The sequence below is a fragment of the Sorex fumeus genome, unplaced genomic scaffold, assembly GCF_029834395.1.
Source record: "Sorex fumeus unplaced genomic scaffold, SorFum_2.1 ptg000136l, whole genome shotgun sequence".
NCBI lineage: Eukaryota > Metazoa > Chordata > Mammalia > Eulipotyphla > Soricidae > Sorex > Sorex fumeus.
In genome coordinates this window covers 2,572,716-2,587,779 of record NW_026606193.1, presented here as the reverse complement: position 1 = coordinate 2,587,779, position 15,064 = coordinate 2,572,716, and the positions used below count along the sequence as shown (strand labels likewise).

Below are 15,064 nucleotides of genomic sequence, written 5' to 3'. Positions count from 1 at the left end.
CACATACGAAATACAAAAATTTACATAAAATACATGTCCTCTATTTAATATTTTCCCCTACGTTTATATGACATTCTCCTCCAGGAGATTACCATTATCCTTCCTTTCTAAGTTTTTCTCTATTCCTCGTGTACTCCTTATCCCATAAATAACTTTTATCTTCTCCAGTATAAACTCCTCGAAGTCATTTTGTTTTCAAAGCCTTTTTTTATCACCCTCAATATTTTTCATGCTGCTTTGCCCATGGGATATTTCCACAAAGGCCCTGTTGATTTATTTGTACTTTGCTATATACTAAGAGAAATGGGTGGATTTTTTTTAATGCAATCTTAAATTTGGGTAGAGAATGATTTTAGACAACTATGAAGATAAAATCTGTTTAAATGAAGTTTTAGACTTTATGCTTTTCCGCCCATATTGAGCTCTCTGACTTTTGTAACCCAGTTGCAATAGGTCAAGCTCACTCGTGGGGTACCCTCCAAATATGCTAGCTTTGCTGCCCCGAGGAAGGGCTGCCACTCACTGGACAGAGGATGATTCGAAGGCACACTTAGGGTTCGTAGGCAGATAAATTATGGACTTTACATACTGCATTGCTAAAATACTATAAGCTTTTAGGATCAGAACTACGTGATCTCATCCATCTGTCGTGTATAGAGACACAAAAAAGTGTATAAACAAACTGTGGGCACTGGAGTAGAAGCTCAAAATAAAGTGGGTGAACTGAAGAAGACAGAGGCCCGGGAGGGAGGGTCGGGCATTCCTGGGCCGTGAGAGGGAACCGTGCACCAAGACCAAGGATCAACATGACTGTAAATACACAATCTAGACTCTAAAAACTAAATCAAATTATTTGATCAACTTTTGCTTCTATCAGTTGCGTATGAGTCCTTTGTCTCCCAGAAGAAACTTTTTCTTTTAGCATTTATGTGCTTCTTAATTTTACTTTTATTTTATTCTTTTAAATTTATTCCTGATCAATATTCATAATAGGGGCTTAGTTATGACTAAGCAATGAAAACAGTGATGGTTGTATTCTAGATGGCATTCTAGATGACTTCAAGCATTTGAATAATTCTTGCAATAAGCAAGATGAAAAGGCACTGGGAGTTTGTAGACAGAGTATGGCATGGATAGTTTCTTATGTTAAAATAGTCCCTTTGGACACACATAGAATGATTGGTCTCATTTGTTGGGTATAAAAATATATAGTATGAGAATAATACCTTAATACCTAAGGAGAGAGGAAACAAGGGCCAGGAGGAACGGTCCATGGTTGAAAGCTTGCCTCAAGCCATGGTGGGTGGGGAGGGCAGCCAAGAAAGAGAAGGGAAGGAGAAGGGATGACTTTGACAGTGATGAGGGCGGGATGGTCACTCGGGACAAGAACTGAGTGCTGGAAGTAGGCTACAGGGACAAACATGATAACTTTTCATTACTTTTATTGCAAACCGTAATGCCCAAAAGGGGAGAGGAGGAGGGGAGTGGAAGAAGAAGAGGAGGAGGAAGAGAAGGAAGAGAAAGAAAAAGAGGAGGAAGAGGACGAAGAAGAGGAAAAGAAGGAAGAGGAAGAAGGAAAAAGAAGATGAAAATGGAGGAGGAGGAGGAAGAAGAGGAGGAAAAGGAAGAGAAGGAAGAGGAGGGAGAGGAAGGAGAAGGAGGAGAAGGAAGAAGGAGAAGGAGAAGGAGAAGGAAGAAGAAGGGAGGAGGAGGAGGAAGAAGAAGAGGAAGAGGAAAAGGGAGAGGAAGAAGAGGAAGAAGAGGAAGAAGAAAAGGAAGAAGAAGAAAAGGAAGAGGAGGAGGATGAGAAGGAGGAGAAGGAGAAGTGCCTGCCATTGAGGTAGGCCCAGAGGATGGAGGGTCGGAGCTGGAGGGACCCTGGGGACACCGGGGGTGGGAAATGTGCCCTGGTGGAGGGACAGTGATGGAACACTGTAGGGTTGAAACCCAATCATGAACAACTTTGCAACTGTGTATCTCATTTAAAAAAATATAACAATTAAAAAATATAACAAAAATTTAGCGTAATATGTTTTAAACCCAGAATTTGAAACTTATTTTTGTAAATAAGAACAGGCAATACACTGTTGTATTAAATTATTTCTTGATTTTCCTTTTTACATATGTTAAAATCATATATCAATTAACGACTAAAAATTTACTTTTGCTGATTTATCTTCTGATAATTTCATTTACCATTTCTTTAAGTTTTGCTGGAGCAAGAAATGGGAGACAGATTTGTTATATGCCTGCCCAGAGGGAGGGATGGGGGTGGCAGGGACCCTGGGCCACTGGTGGTATTATTGGTGTTGCAACATTCGATACTCGAAACAATTCTGTTATGAACAACTGTGAAGCACGGTGTCTTAATTCCAAATAGCCAGATATTCTAAAATAAAATACTCAATTTTTGCTGCTTTATTAAAACCCAAGCACAAAAGTTTTTAAGTTTACAACTGTACCTAAATGACGTTTCACTAATAAAAATTAAAAAATAACTGATTATAGAGAAAATGAGTCTCATTAATGAGATGTCACTGGGCCCGCTCGAGCAAATCGATGAACAACGGGAGCACCGTACTACTGTGCAGAAAGGGAATGAATGGTGAAGATCACGTGACAAGTTAGGAGGGTAGAACAGAAGAACACTCAGGGGAGAAACAGTGAGCAGCTGTGTGTGCATGTGTGTGTGTGTGCATGCGTGTGTGTGTCTGTGTGTGTGCGTGTGCAAATGCGTCTGTGTGAGTATATGAGCGTGCATGTGTGTGATTGCTGGAGTCCTCATGCATGAGATAAGACAGGAAAGATGAGTGCAGAGTAACATGCTGCCACACTGTCCCTGGGGCAGCCGAGGCAGAGCTGTGTGAGGGAGCATTGGCCTCGGGAGAGCCTTTCTGAACAGGTGTCCTCCAGAGCCACTGATCTCTAGCAATAAGGCTGACGTCCAGGAGAAAAGACGTGAAGAAACGAGTCTGGAAGTGGCCTACTGAGAACTGATGCCCCAGCCTCGGGACTGGATGAGTTCACCAAAAGCTGAAGCATAGAGAGCAAGGCAAATTATTGAATGCATTGAATCTCTCTTTCTCTCTCTCTCTCTGTCACTCCCTCTCTATTCCCTCTCTCCTCTTCCTCCTCCTTCCCCGTCTCTAACTCCCTCCTCTTCTTCCTTCCTTCCCTTTCTCATCCCTCTCTTTGCCCTTCTCAATCCCTCTCGCAGTTCCTCCCTCTCTCTGATATTCTCTCTCTCTCTTTCTTTCTTTGATATTCACTCTTTCTCTCATCCTACCTGCTTCTCACATCTGTCTAGTTTTGGGAGGACACACACTCTATATTCTATATTTTATATCTTCCTAAAATGTCAGTTCCTTATCAGGCCCCAGTAAATACTTTTTCAACTCTGAGCAGCTAACTACAAGTTATTTATGAATTCCAGTAGTCCGGGCATTATCCTGCAGCCTTAAAAGGGATTTAAAAATAAACCCATTCCTGCAGCTCCCAAGAGGGGAGGCTCCGACCTTCAAAGGAGAGGATCAGCAGAAAGAGAACTTCAGTCCTGGGCAGACTTTGAACAATCCGAGAGGGCGTCAGGATGCAGCCGGGAGCAGGGCATCGAGGAGTGATCTGTCTGCAGTGCTCAGATTGCAAACAGACCCCAGTGAAACGGGAACCAGGACTAACGATGACTGTTGAGAGAATTTTTATCTTCGCCACTTTAACATGTCCAGTCGTTTCAGAATTCATCGAAGACCTTCACTGTAAGCGTCTTTGAAGTTCGGCAGGAGGGACATGTAAGTTCTCTACAAAGACAGAGAACTGAGAAACAAATCTGTATTTCTGTTCTGCACCGTGTTAAGTCACATATCAGATGAGTCTGAGGCACGCTCAGCCATGAGGACACGCGTTAGGAGCATGTGTGATCAGCTGCTTGCCATCAGTCAGGGAATCCTTTACTTATTTTGAAGGCTGTCGCTTTACAATCATCAAATTATGAGGAAAAAACACAATCATAAAGATTTAAGTTTAAATTGTTAAGATTTAATTTCATTTCATTTAAAATCATAAGTATCCAAAGGGAAGGTAAAAGCAAACCCCTAATTTCCTTGCAAGGTAGGGGTACTTTCAAGAGTCCACTTGGGCCACTGGAATAGAAAATCAAAGCGGATTTCTCAAATGGGGTTGGCGAATTCATCATGAAATACTGATGAAAAGGTTGCAATGCCCAGGCTTTCTGCCCAACTAAGAATGGAATAACATTTTCCCGATTCTTTTCCAAGTAGCTCAATTAGATCCAAATTGCAACTGTACCTCGTGGTGTTTCACTAATAAAAAATAAAAAAAATAAAAATATAAAATGAAATACTGGTGAACAGTTAAAGATTCGAATTCAGGTATTTTTGTTAGAAAGCTTGTTTCTAACCTTCCTCAACATTAAAGTTTACCTTTTAAGTTAATAGCCAAAGTATTCAACAAGGAATAAAAAGAGGGTTCATTCTCTATACCACAATTTGTTCCTTATTATGCTCTCACTAAAACTCTATTTCTCCATAATTTTAAGGTAACATAGAGTACTAGTTTCTAAAATATGCCTTCTACCAAAATGGACAGTCTTTCTCAAGTACACTATTACATATTCATGTTTCATTCATTCATTCATTCATTCATTCATTCATCCTGTTATTCGTCGATTGCCTTGAGCAGGCCCCAGTACCGTCTCTTTCATCCTAGCTCTGAGATTATATTCAAGGCTATTTAGGAGAATGAGACCCATCATTGTTACTGGTATTTGGCATATTTGGTACGCCACGGGGAGTTTGCCAGACTCTGCCGTGTGGGCAGGCTACATACGGTAGCCTGCAAGTTTGTCCAAAGTAGGAATGAGATAATAAGATGTCATTCGCGGCCGTGCGGTTCCGGGAGCTGGATTTTATAGTCTCTGAGTCTTGGCCGTTGATGGGATTGCACATATTCATATGGGATCCCATATTCATGTTATCATACATATTTCAGAGATGAAATTATTTTCAAAGTTATTTAGACTATCCTACATTGTGTTTTCTGCTTGGAAATTACTGTGCTCATTAATTTTACGCCCCCCCCACCATGACCCAAGGCAGATTAAAATCTAGTTAACAGATGGTATTTCAAAACCACTTCAACCGCCAAAAGTAGATTTCGGGCTTATACCTCCTTAAATTATGAGGTTTTCTCATCATACTACTGGTCTTTACATCTCCTTGGCTTTGAGTGATGTCATCATCTATTAATTTACAGCCTAGAACATGCCAACTCTTTTCAAGTTTACACATATTTTACTGAACTTAGTGTATCTTTGTTTCCAAGTTATCTTTAAAACTCTAAGCACTGTCTGGGTAGCATTATTCCTTTTCAGGCAAACTCACTGTGTTCTTTAATTTTAATTTCAGATTTGTTATTCATTGCTTATCTGTGCTTACTCTCTATTACACCAAGTACTTAATGATTCAAGTCCTTTATCTGATTGAATTGCTCCTTACTGTTTGCAATGTCTGGCAATTAAACATCACCTGCAAATTTAGAAAATTGGCCCTACAATTCACTAAGTCATTTGCATGTACATAATTCATTTCCTATTACAAATATCTTTTTTTCCCACTTCTCTAGCACAGCGGCTAGGGCTTTTGCCTTGTACGCAGCCGACCCGGGTTCGATTCCTCCGCCTCTCTTGGAGAGCCTGGCAAGCTACCGAGAGTATCTCTCCCGCATGGCAAGCCTGGCAAGCTACCTGTGACGTATTCAATATGCCAAACACAGTAACAACAAGTCTCACAATTTGTTGCGAGACATTACGAGTGCCTGCTCGAGCAAATCGATGAACAATGGGAGGGCAGTGCTATAGGACAGTGCAGTGCTCTTTAATCAGTGTTCAATCTATCCTGATCAACTACAAATGTTCTTGGGTTATTTGTTTCTCTTCTACTTGCCTACACACGGCTTGATCTCTCATATACATGTTCCAAATCCTTCCTGTACACAAACATACACAGCCAGAGTCATCCGCTACCTATGCTTACGTAGACAGATCCATCCTGTACTTAGGCATTCATATCCCGCAGGGAAGATTTCAACACTCACCATTTCACAACACAAACATGTACTTTTATGACAAGTAACTTTTGAACTTCTTACTGGGCTATAGTCGACATAGCCTGAAAGATTTAATTAGTAAATATTTGGTCAAGATCAAACCAACAATGAGATATCACCTTACATTAGAGAGAGTGGCATTCACTCAGCAAACAGAACAGCAGCAACTAGTGTTGTTGTGGATGTGGAGAAAAGGACCTTCGTTCATGGCTGGTGGAAATATTGACGGGATCAGCCTTTTTGGAAGACAATATGGACACTCTTCCAAAAAAAAAAAAAAACGAGGAATGGGCCTTTCATACAGTCAACGAACTCCACCCCTGGGAGTTTACCCCAAGGGACCAAAACCACATTGCAAATGAGGCATCTGCACGTCTATGAGTGACAATAGCCAGCATCTGGAAACGACCCGCTTGCCCTCAAACAGATGACTGGGTAAAGAAACTGTGTACATATACACAGTGTAAACTATGGAGCACTAGGGAGAGATGAAGCCACGTAACCTGCTGCTTCAAGGGTGGATCTGCAGAGTTTGCTGCTGAGTGAGAGGAGTCACAGGGAGAAGGACAGGCACAGCGTGGTCTCTCTCATCTGTGGGGCAGAAGGAAGCACAGCAGGGGGAGAGTGCCCAAGGGCGACAGGAGCAGAGGGCAGGGGGTGGGGGGGTGGGGGGTGAGGGTGGGGAGCTGGTCCTGGATGGAGCCGGAAGTTTGCCCCTGGATGGAGTGGGGAGGAGGAGACAGGGCAGAGAAGGGCTTAGGCCAATGAAGGAGGAAAGGGATCACCTGGTTGAGGACGAGGGGCCACAAGGAGGCCACGTGAATGCACGACACCCCATCAGTATTGGTATTGTAAACGCAGTGCCAGAAGGAAAAGGGAAATGGTGCCCACCTCAGCAGCACACAGAGGTGGGTTTGGGCAGGAGAGAGACTGGGACATTGTGGGTGAATTGGACACTGAGGAAGGGATGGGCACTGGAACACTGTTCTGTTCACACTAAGCCCAATAAAGTATAGCTTTGTAACTCTGTGATTATTTTGATATATTGATAAATAAATAAATTAAAAAAAAAGTATCCATCCCTCCCGGAGAGCCCGACAAGCTACTGAGAGTATCCTGCCCGCATGGTAGAGCTGGCAAGCTCCCCGTGGCACACTCGATATGCCAAAAACAGTAACAACGATGGTCTTCATTCCCCTGACCCTGAAAGAGCCTCCAATATGCCATCGGGCTACACTAGCACGTGATAGGGACGAATGGAGATGTTACTGGCACTCACTCGAGCAAAATCGATAAACAACGGGATGACAGTGATGCAGTGAATTACTGTGATTAAATAAATAAATAATGCCTATTTATAATTGAGTTCATTAACTGCCGTCTAATTTGAAGTCATTTTAAAGGCTTTTTTTTTTCTCCTACATTTTATTCAGTTCAAATGAGAAAGAGGCACTTCTTGTATTTCAGGTTTGCTCTTTGCTGGTTGACCCATTGCCGCTGGGTGGCAACGGTTCCATAATATTCGTATACATATGAAAATAATAATATAAAAATAATAATAATTATTATATATTTTCTTACAATTGTTCAAAAGGTTTAAGATGTCAGAGCCCATAAATATTTGGATCGACACTTGGCTAGTTAAAGATGCTTTTGCAAGCTGCAGAAGAACCCTAGTGCTGGAGCACTGGAGAACGTGCCAGGGTCCTGGGGTCTGACTCTGGCACTGTGTGCCAGGGGCACTGACAGAAAAGAAACATCAACTACTATTATACTCACTTCAAAATATTTGTTTCCATGGCAAACATTCAATCTCCATCCAGTATTCCCTTCCATAGTTTTAACTATGCCTGTGAACAGCCCCATTGTTAATTCAACTGCCATGAAGCAAGAATGACAGATTATAATGAACAATAGCATAAATGGACAAAAGCTTAAAAGGACACGAACAAAATCTCCAAGTTTTTCCTTTCAATAAACATTCTTTTTAGTCAAGCCAGACTTAATAGGCTATGGAAAATTGAATAACTTTATTAAAGAACAATGATAAGCCATTGAAGATTTTAAGTAGAGGCATATTTTAACTAGGTTTTAAACAATATTTGACTACGACTTCTAATTTTATGCCCAGACATGTTCTAGGTTATGAAGTTCTAGTTGTAAATCAAATGTATAAGTTCTCTGCCTAATTAAGCTTGAATTATATCAGGACAAGACAGAATAACAAGCAGGTATAGAGTACAATGGTGACACATGCTTATAAAAAACAATGAGACAGAACAAAGGTACCAGGGGATTTGGCGAGTGAAGGTTTCTATAGCGTGACTGTAGAAGGTCTCTGATAACTTCAAAGCAGCGAGAAGAAACTAAGGAGAAGACAGGAAGGGAAGGAGTGGTTCTGGAGGAGGAACATCCTAGCAAGATGGGACAGGAAGTGCCAAAGACCTGTAGCACTGTCGCACTGTCCTCCCGTTGTTCATCAATTTGTTTGAGCAGGCACCAGTAACGTCTCCATTGTGAGACTTGTTGTTACTGTTTTTGGCATATCGAATACATCCTGGGTAGCTTGCCAGGCTCTGCCATGTGGGCGGGATATTCTCGGTAGCTGGCTGGGGTCTTCGAGAGGGGCGGAGGAATCAAACCTGGATTGTCTGTGTGCAAGGGAAACGCCCTACCGGCTGTGCTATCACTCCAGCCCTACCAAAGGCCAAGTTCAATAATTTAGAAAGACAAAGAAGTAATTGTTTAGGGCATAATGGGAGAGGGGATGGATACATCACAAAGGGAGTTGGTCAGACTTGGTATGCAAATCAGTTCCAAGACTGAGTTACTCTATAGGAGTAATACTCAAACGACTTTCAGTGGAAGAGTTACTGGCTCACTCTGTAGTGCGTTAAAAATACACAGAAGGTAGTTAAGAGTGGAAAGAGAGGATAATTGGGACTCTACAGCTATGGCCCCAGGGGAAGGAAAGAAAGGTGCCTAAGAACAGTGAGTGGAGATGATGAAAAATGGGAACAAAGAAAACATTTTTCTATTGCTGTGGTTGGAGATAGATATGAATTCTTGTGAGCAGATATTATTGGCTTTGCTATTTCTCTGATCTCACTATAGAATCTATCAGCAAATCCTGTCAGTCTACCTTCAAAAAGCATGTTGAACTGTGCACACACACACACACACACACACACACACACACACACACACGAGAGAGAGAGAGAGAGAGAGAGAGAGAGAGCTTGAAAAGATTATTATCCCAGTTGAACCACCTTCAGATAATACGAGACCATTTGCATTCCCAAATTTATTTTCTTCTAGGTTAACTTTTACAATAGATCGATTTCACTGATGTGAAAACTACAGCTCAAAGGGGTTAAAAACACACCAAGACACAGAGTCAGGAAACGCGTCCACATTTAATTGAACCAGTTCAATTCACAGTCTTTCTGCTGCACTTAGGATCAAAGAATACGTGGAAGAATTAGGAAAACGAAAGGACACAATATTTTCATAGCTCTCACACTAAAGCCTGAAATGAGAAGCCTGCCAAGGATGGTCTTAGAGACTTGAAATCACAGAAATTGTTAGAAATGGCAAGTTAGAGATCAAAATGAAAAGTTTCCTATGAATTTTCATCTTGATAACATCGCAAGCTTACATCTAGAGTCCTAAGTTTACATCCCCTGTTGATGTTAAAGCAGCTCAGAGGAGAGTTGATTCTAAGGATATTTTCTTTGCCCATTTTATGATTTTTAAGTATTTTACCACTTTCAAACTTTGTCTCTTAAAGAAGACCCTTATTAATTTGCACTCTTTTTTTTCACTCAAAGCCAATAATATCTACTCATTATTGAATGAATTTTGAATGACTTTTCATTATTGAATAATTTTTCAATGTTGAACGATTTTTCTACAGAACACTCTAGTAGAACACTTTGTGAAAACTCTCTTGATATTATTCTAGTCCTGAAAGGCTCATTCTGCTGAGTGCTCTGACGGAGGCAGCAATTCATCATTCACACTAGAACCAGAGGGGTGGAGAGGAATGGACAGAGGGGAAGAAGAATATAAAAAACTTGAGGATACCTGGGGCAATAAAAGTAATTTTTTTACTTAGTTTTGTATTTTACTGAATAAGAATTCACTTCCATTATGCTTATTATTTACTGGAAGTCACACAACTTTGCCTGTGTCCTAGACATTTAAGGAAGCTGCTTATGCCCTTTGTTAGTGGAACCGTGTGTAGGTTCTTCGTTTTGCTTCTCCCCCAGGGGGTCATATAACAGGCGGATGACACGCTATTTGTCCCTTGGTGGTGCTCCGGGGACAAATATTGCGCTCCTGACAGTGCTCAGCCCCAGGATTCCCATCTGCAAAGCCCGTGCTCAGCCCACTGTGCTCTCTCTCTCTCTCTCTCTCTCTGGCCTGACTTTCTTCTTTTAATGTTCAAACTTTGTTTTCTATTTTATTCTTTATTTGGCTTTGGTTTTAGGGGTTTTATTGGCCGCACAGACAACAAAGCAGTGCTCAGGGGTCTCCTGGCAATTCTTCACCAACTATGCTGGCAGCCCAGAGGGAGGAACTGAAAAACTAGTGCTGCTTGGCCCAATGCAGAAATCACTCAGAGCATCAGAGTGCTCGGGGTCCAGGATCACAATTCCCAGTGCTCCCGGGCCCCCAGAGCTACATAGCATCAGTCCCTGGCATTCCATCTGGTCTCCTAGCACCCAAGGTATGACCCAACCTCATCTTCGCCCCCCCACCGCCAACCCCCCCCACACACAAAAAGAAAAAGAAAAAAAGAAACATCAACCACAGTGTTAAGCATTCAAATACTAGGACCAGTAATGTAAAGAACCTGGAAAATGTCATTTGTAGTTAATAGTCAACAGAAATTTATTCCGAAATGACATAAAATGTTGCAATGATAAAAAAAAAACTTTAAGGCACTATTTTAAATATAAAAACTGACAAGAAAAGATGTCATCCATGATTAAAATGATTTGAAATCACGTTATTTCTTACAATAGATATTTGAGATATCTAGATATCTAAAGATAAGCTACCTCGATTGAAAAGAGACTTGAGAACCTTAAGAGAAAAGAACAGAGTTGACAGGAAATTAGCAATGTCCCAAGAAGGCACTGTGGATTTGGGAAAGGATGAAAATAAATGGCCCGAACCAAATATCAGAGACATCAGAGAGTAAAAGTATGCTTTGTTTTGGTTTTAGAGCTAGTTTTGTTTGTTTGTTTGCTTTATGGCCACATCCTGGGGATGCTCAGGGCTTCCTCCTGGCTCTGCACTCAGAAACTTCTCTGGTGATGCTCCGGGGGCCATGTGGGATGCTGGGGACTGAACTTGGGTAGGCCTCATGCAAGCAAGTGCCCTACCTGCTACACAGCGCTTCTGAACTCAAGAGTAAAAATATTTGAATAAATTCAATAAGATCAAAGCGACCTAGAGACAATGTTCAGAAAAAATATTAGTAGAAATAATTGTCCACATTGATTAAACATCTCAGAAGCTCATAGAAAACACATCGTAGATTAAATACAAAGGAAACCACGTTTAGGTAGATCACAGTCACTCCTATACTAAACCTTTGGTACAAACACTGGCTCTCCTCCTCAGAAACACACATGGAAAAAGAAATTGCTTGACATATTCATGTGGACATCAAAATAAATGTCTGTCAACTCAGAATTTTGCGTGCAATAAAAGTATCATTTAAAATGGGGATGAATAAGGAGGATTTTTAGACAAATGAAAGCTGATATTATATGCCACCTGAAGTTAACTCAAAACATTACAGCAAAGGACGTTTTTCAGGCTGAACTAAATGATACATAGCTCCTCATAGGGGCTCAGGATGTAGAAAAAGTGATAAATAGAAATGAATCAATTTTTAAAAAATTGCCTTTTCTCTTTTTGTATTTTAGAAACAACATTATTATAAGTAAAAATTACGTTTAACTGCTATGCTCATAAATTATAAATAAATGACCTCATTATAAATAAATGACCATAACATCATAAAGGACAGAATTAGTATCAGTGAGATTATATTGCTACTTTACTTTCTATAACTATTTAGTGTTAAAATATTGATTAGATTAAATGCAATAAATTCATAATGTATCTTATAATTTCTAAACAAACCATGACAGGCAGGCATCTGGAGCTACATCTAGGAAGGCAATAAAGAAATCAAACTCAACCATTAAGACACCCATTAACCCAAAAAAGAGACCAGAAAAGAAAGGAAAAAGAGAAGAATGTCACATAAAGATCAGGGCTAGAACAAGGTGTGACCTTGCTGACCCTGGCCTGAGTCCTGCCACACATCTGGTCCCCAGAGCTGCCAGGGCCAAGTCCAGAGGGGCAGATGGGCCTGAGTAGGGGGCCTGGCTTGACCCTCGGCATGGCTGACCATGGGGAAACAGCGAGTCATAGACACCAGATCAGCTATGCAAGAAACTATCAGCAATGCAGAATAATCATCATCTGGACAATGAATAAAAGTGCTTCAAAATGTGGAGCAAATGTGAGGTTTAAAGTCCCCAATGGCTGGACCAGGGCGTTCCCTCCCTGCACAAGGTGACCTCAGATTCCGGCGGGGCCCCTAGATGGGCTCCCTGCCACATCACAAGGGGCCCCCGACACCCGTGGGTGTGTCCCCCAACTGTACATAAACACTCCTCCTCTAACTAAGATACAAAGGGAAAATGTAATCTAGATATGTCAAAAACATACTCTAGTGCTCGCTTCAGCAGCACATATCCTAAAATTGGAATAATACAGAGAAGATTAGCATGACCCTTGTGCAAGGATGACATGCAAATTTGTGAAGCATTCCATTTGTTTGCACATAAATTTGTAAATCTACCACTGTACCTCATGGTGTTTCACTAATAAAAATTTAAAAATAATTACATGCCAAAATACAATATGAAATAATAAAATTTTTGTAATTTTCTAATAAAAATAAAATCTAGATATGTCACATTATATTTCAAACATACAACCTAGAGATTTCATTAATCTATATATGACCTATGTCATCTCAAACTAAATGACTGGCTCCTAAGTGATTATAATCTATTCCTTTGCAAGGAAAATAAACATATGTATGAAAATCTGAATTTTCTTTGAAAGTTGCTCTGTGACTTTGATATCATCATCTACGAACACAAATATTTAAAAACATAGTTCAGCAACAATAACTTCTTTCTGTAATGTTAGAAAATATTGAAGTTAGCTTTACTCTGTTTTAAATTTTGTTCCCACAAAAGCCTTAACATATAGTAGTAGCTGAGACTTTCACATTCACGATGACAGGCTAAAGCTTTGCCTTACAATTATTTTATTTGGATTCGACTTGTCCATGTCAAAGTATAAGCAACGATAAATCCTGACCTTGAAGACGAGCTCTCCCACCAAGCCGTTCCACGTCCCGTCCTCCTGGGGGCTTCCATACTTGTGGTCTGGGGCCACATAGATCTCATAGCTAAAGCCCAGGTAGTTCGATAAGGCATCCAACACGTCGATGGAGAATCCCTGGTATTTCTTTGGCTTCCCCAAGACATTCTCGGAAACCATTACAAAAGGTTCTTCCTGTATGGAGATGAGAGAAATCCTCAATGTCAGTATATTGCGCTTCTCAAACACAAGGAAGGCTTTATTCGAAGAGCCTCGTTTATAATTTAAAACTTGCTTATGTAATTTGAGATAACTTAGTACTCTAATTTAAACACCATTAGTGCATTGTACTATTTTACAATGTTTAATCAGTCAATTTCAAGTTATGTCTCATTTAATTACCATATAAAAATTTGATAAAAATGACTACAAAACTTAAGGGATCACAAGTTCATTTTTCTTGAGATTTCAGGACCTAAGATTTCTTCATAAAAGAAGCATAGGTAAGAAACCATGAATTTATTGCATATTACCTGAGATAATTGTTATCCACCTATATATCAAAAGATATGAATATTTTACTTTATATAACATATAATCTTAAAATACAAATTGAATTATTTACTGAATAATTTTGTGACTTGGACATAAAGATATTTTTTTTGCAAACTAGCCTAATATAACTGTGGGAAATTCAGTCACTATTTTTGGTAAGTTGTGTAGTCCATTAAATCCAGCAAATTGGTTTCTGTTTCTGCTTCTATTAAGCCTTTTTGTGGTTTTCCCAGTTAACAAATAGAGTCCTTCCACTTTCTAGCACACCTGGTGTTAAGAGAACTAAATTGGTTTGTGACACAACGACAGACCTTCCTTTTCTAAACACGTTCAGCAATCTCTGAGCTCCTGTGATACCCCTAGACAACCATTTGTCATCTATGCAGTCTGTTTCACCCTTTGGACAGAGTAAAGTTTATCCAAAGGGTTTATCCTGGAATCCTTTATCCTTAGGGTCTAACAAAACCTACATGATATGTAAAATAATAGTTTACTTTGGGTTTTACTCTAACACACTAAGTGTTTTATAAAAACACTGAGTCTATTATAGGAACATTGTGAGGTAGAAAACTCGGATTTTCCCTAAAATTACCGTGCAAGGCCCCATAACAAACCCACATGACCATGAGATCAATTCTGGAATTATTTACAGTCAAGAAAACTTCATTGAGGTCAGAGCAATATAGTACGGCGGGTAGGGTGTTGGCCTTGCACAAGTCCGACCCTGGGTTTGATCCTGGACATCCCATATGGTCCCCCAAGCACCGCCAGGAGTAATTTCCGAGTACAGAGCCAGAAGTAACCCCTGAGCATCACCAGGTGTGACCCCCAAAACAACAACAAATAAAAAGTTTTTAAAAATGCAAAAGAGAATATTTATTTTGCTTTAGTAATATTCTTTTATAAATGATCCATAAAATTCAACCTCTTATTGATGTACCCCTTTCCATTTTGCATATCCATA

At 40.2% G+C, this 15,064-nt stretch overlaps 1 protein-coding gene and 1 non-coding gene across 4 annotated transcripts in view; one reads left to right on the top strand and one right to left on the bottom strand.

Annotated features, from left to right (window-relative positions):
• GRID2 (glutamate ionotropic receptor delta type subunit 2) overlaps positions 1–15,064 on the bottom strand; it is a 1,415,717-nt gene that overhangs the window by 337,788 nt on the left and 1,062,865 nt on the right. For all 3 annotated transcript variants that reach the window (XM_056106635.1, XM_056106637.1, XM_056106634.1), the window contains one exon: positions 13,543–13,740. In XM_056106635.1, coding sequence (XP_055962610.1) covers positions 13,543–13,740 — 198 coding nt within the window. The remainder of the gene's footprint in view (positions 1–13,542; positions 13,741–15,064) is intronic.
• On the top strand, positions 12,884–12,990 carry LOC130015896 (U6 spliceosomal RNA). Its single transcript, XR_008791188.1, has one exon. It is a non-coding gene; the product is annotated as a U6 spliceosomal RNA (small nuclear RNA).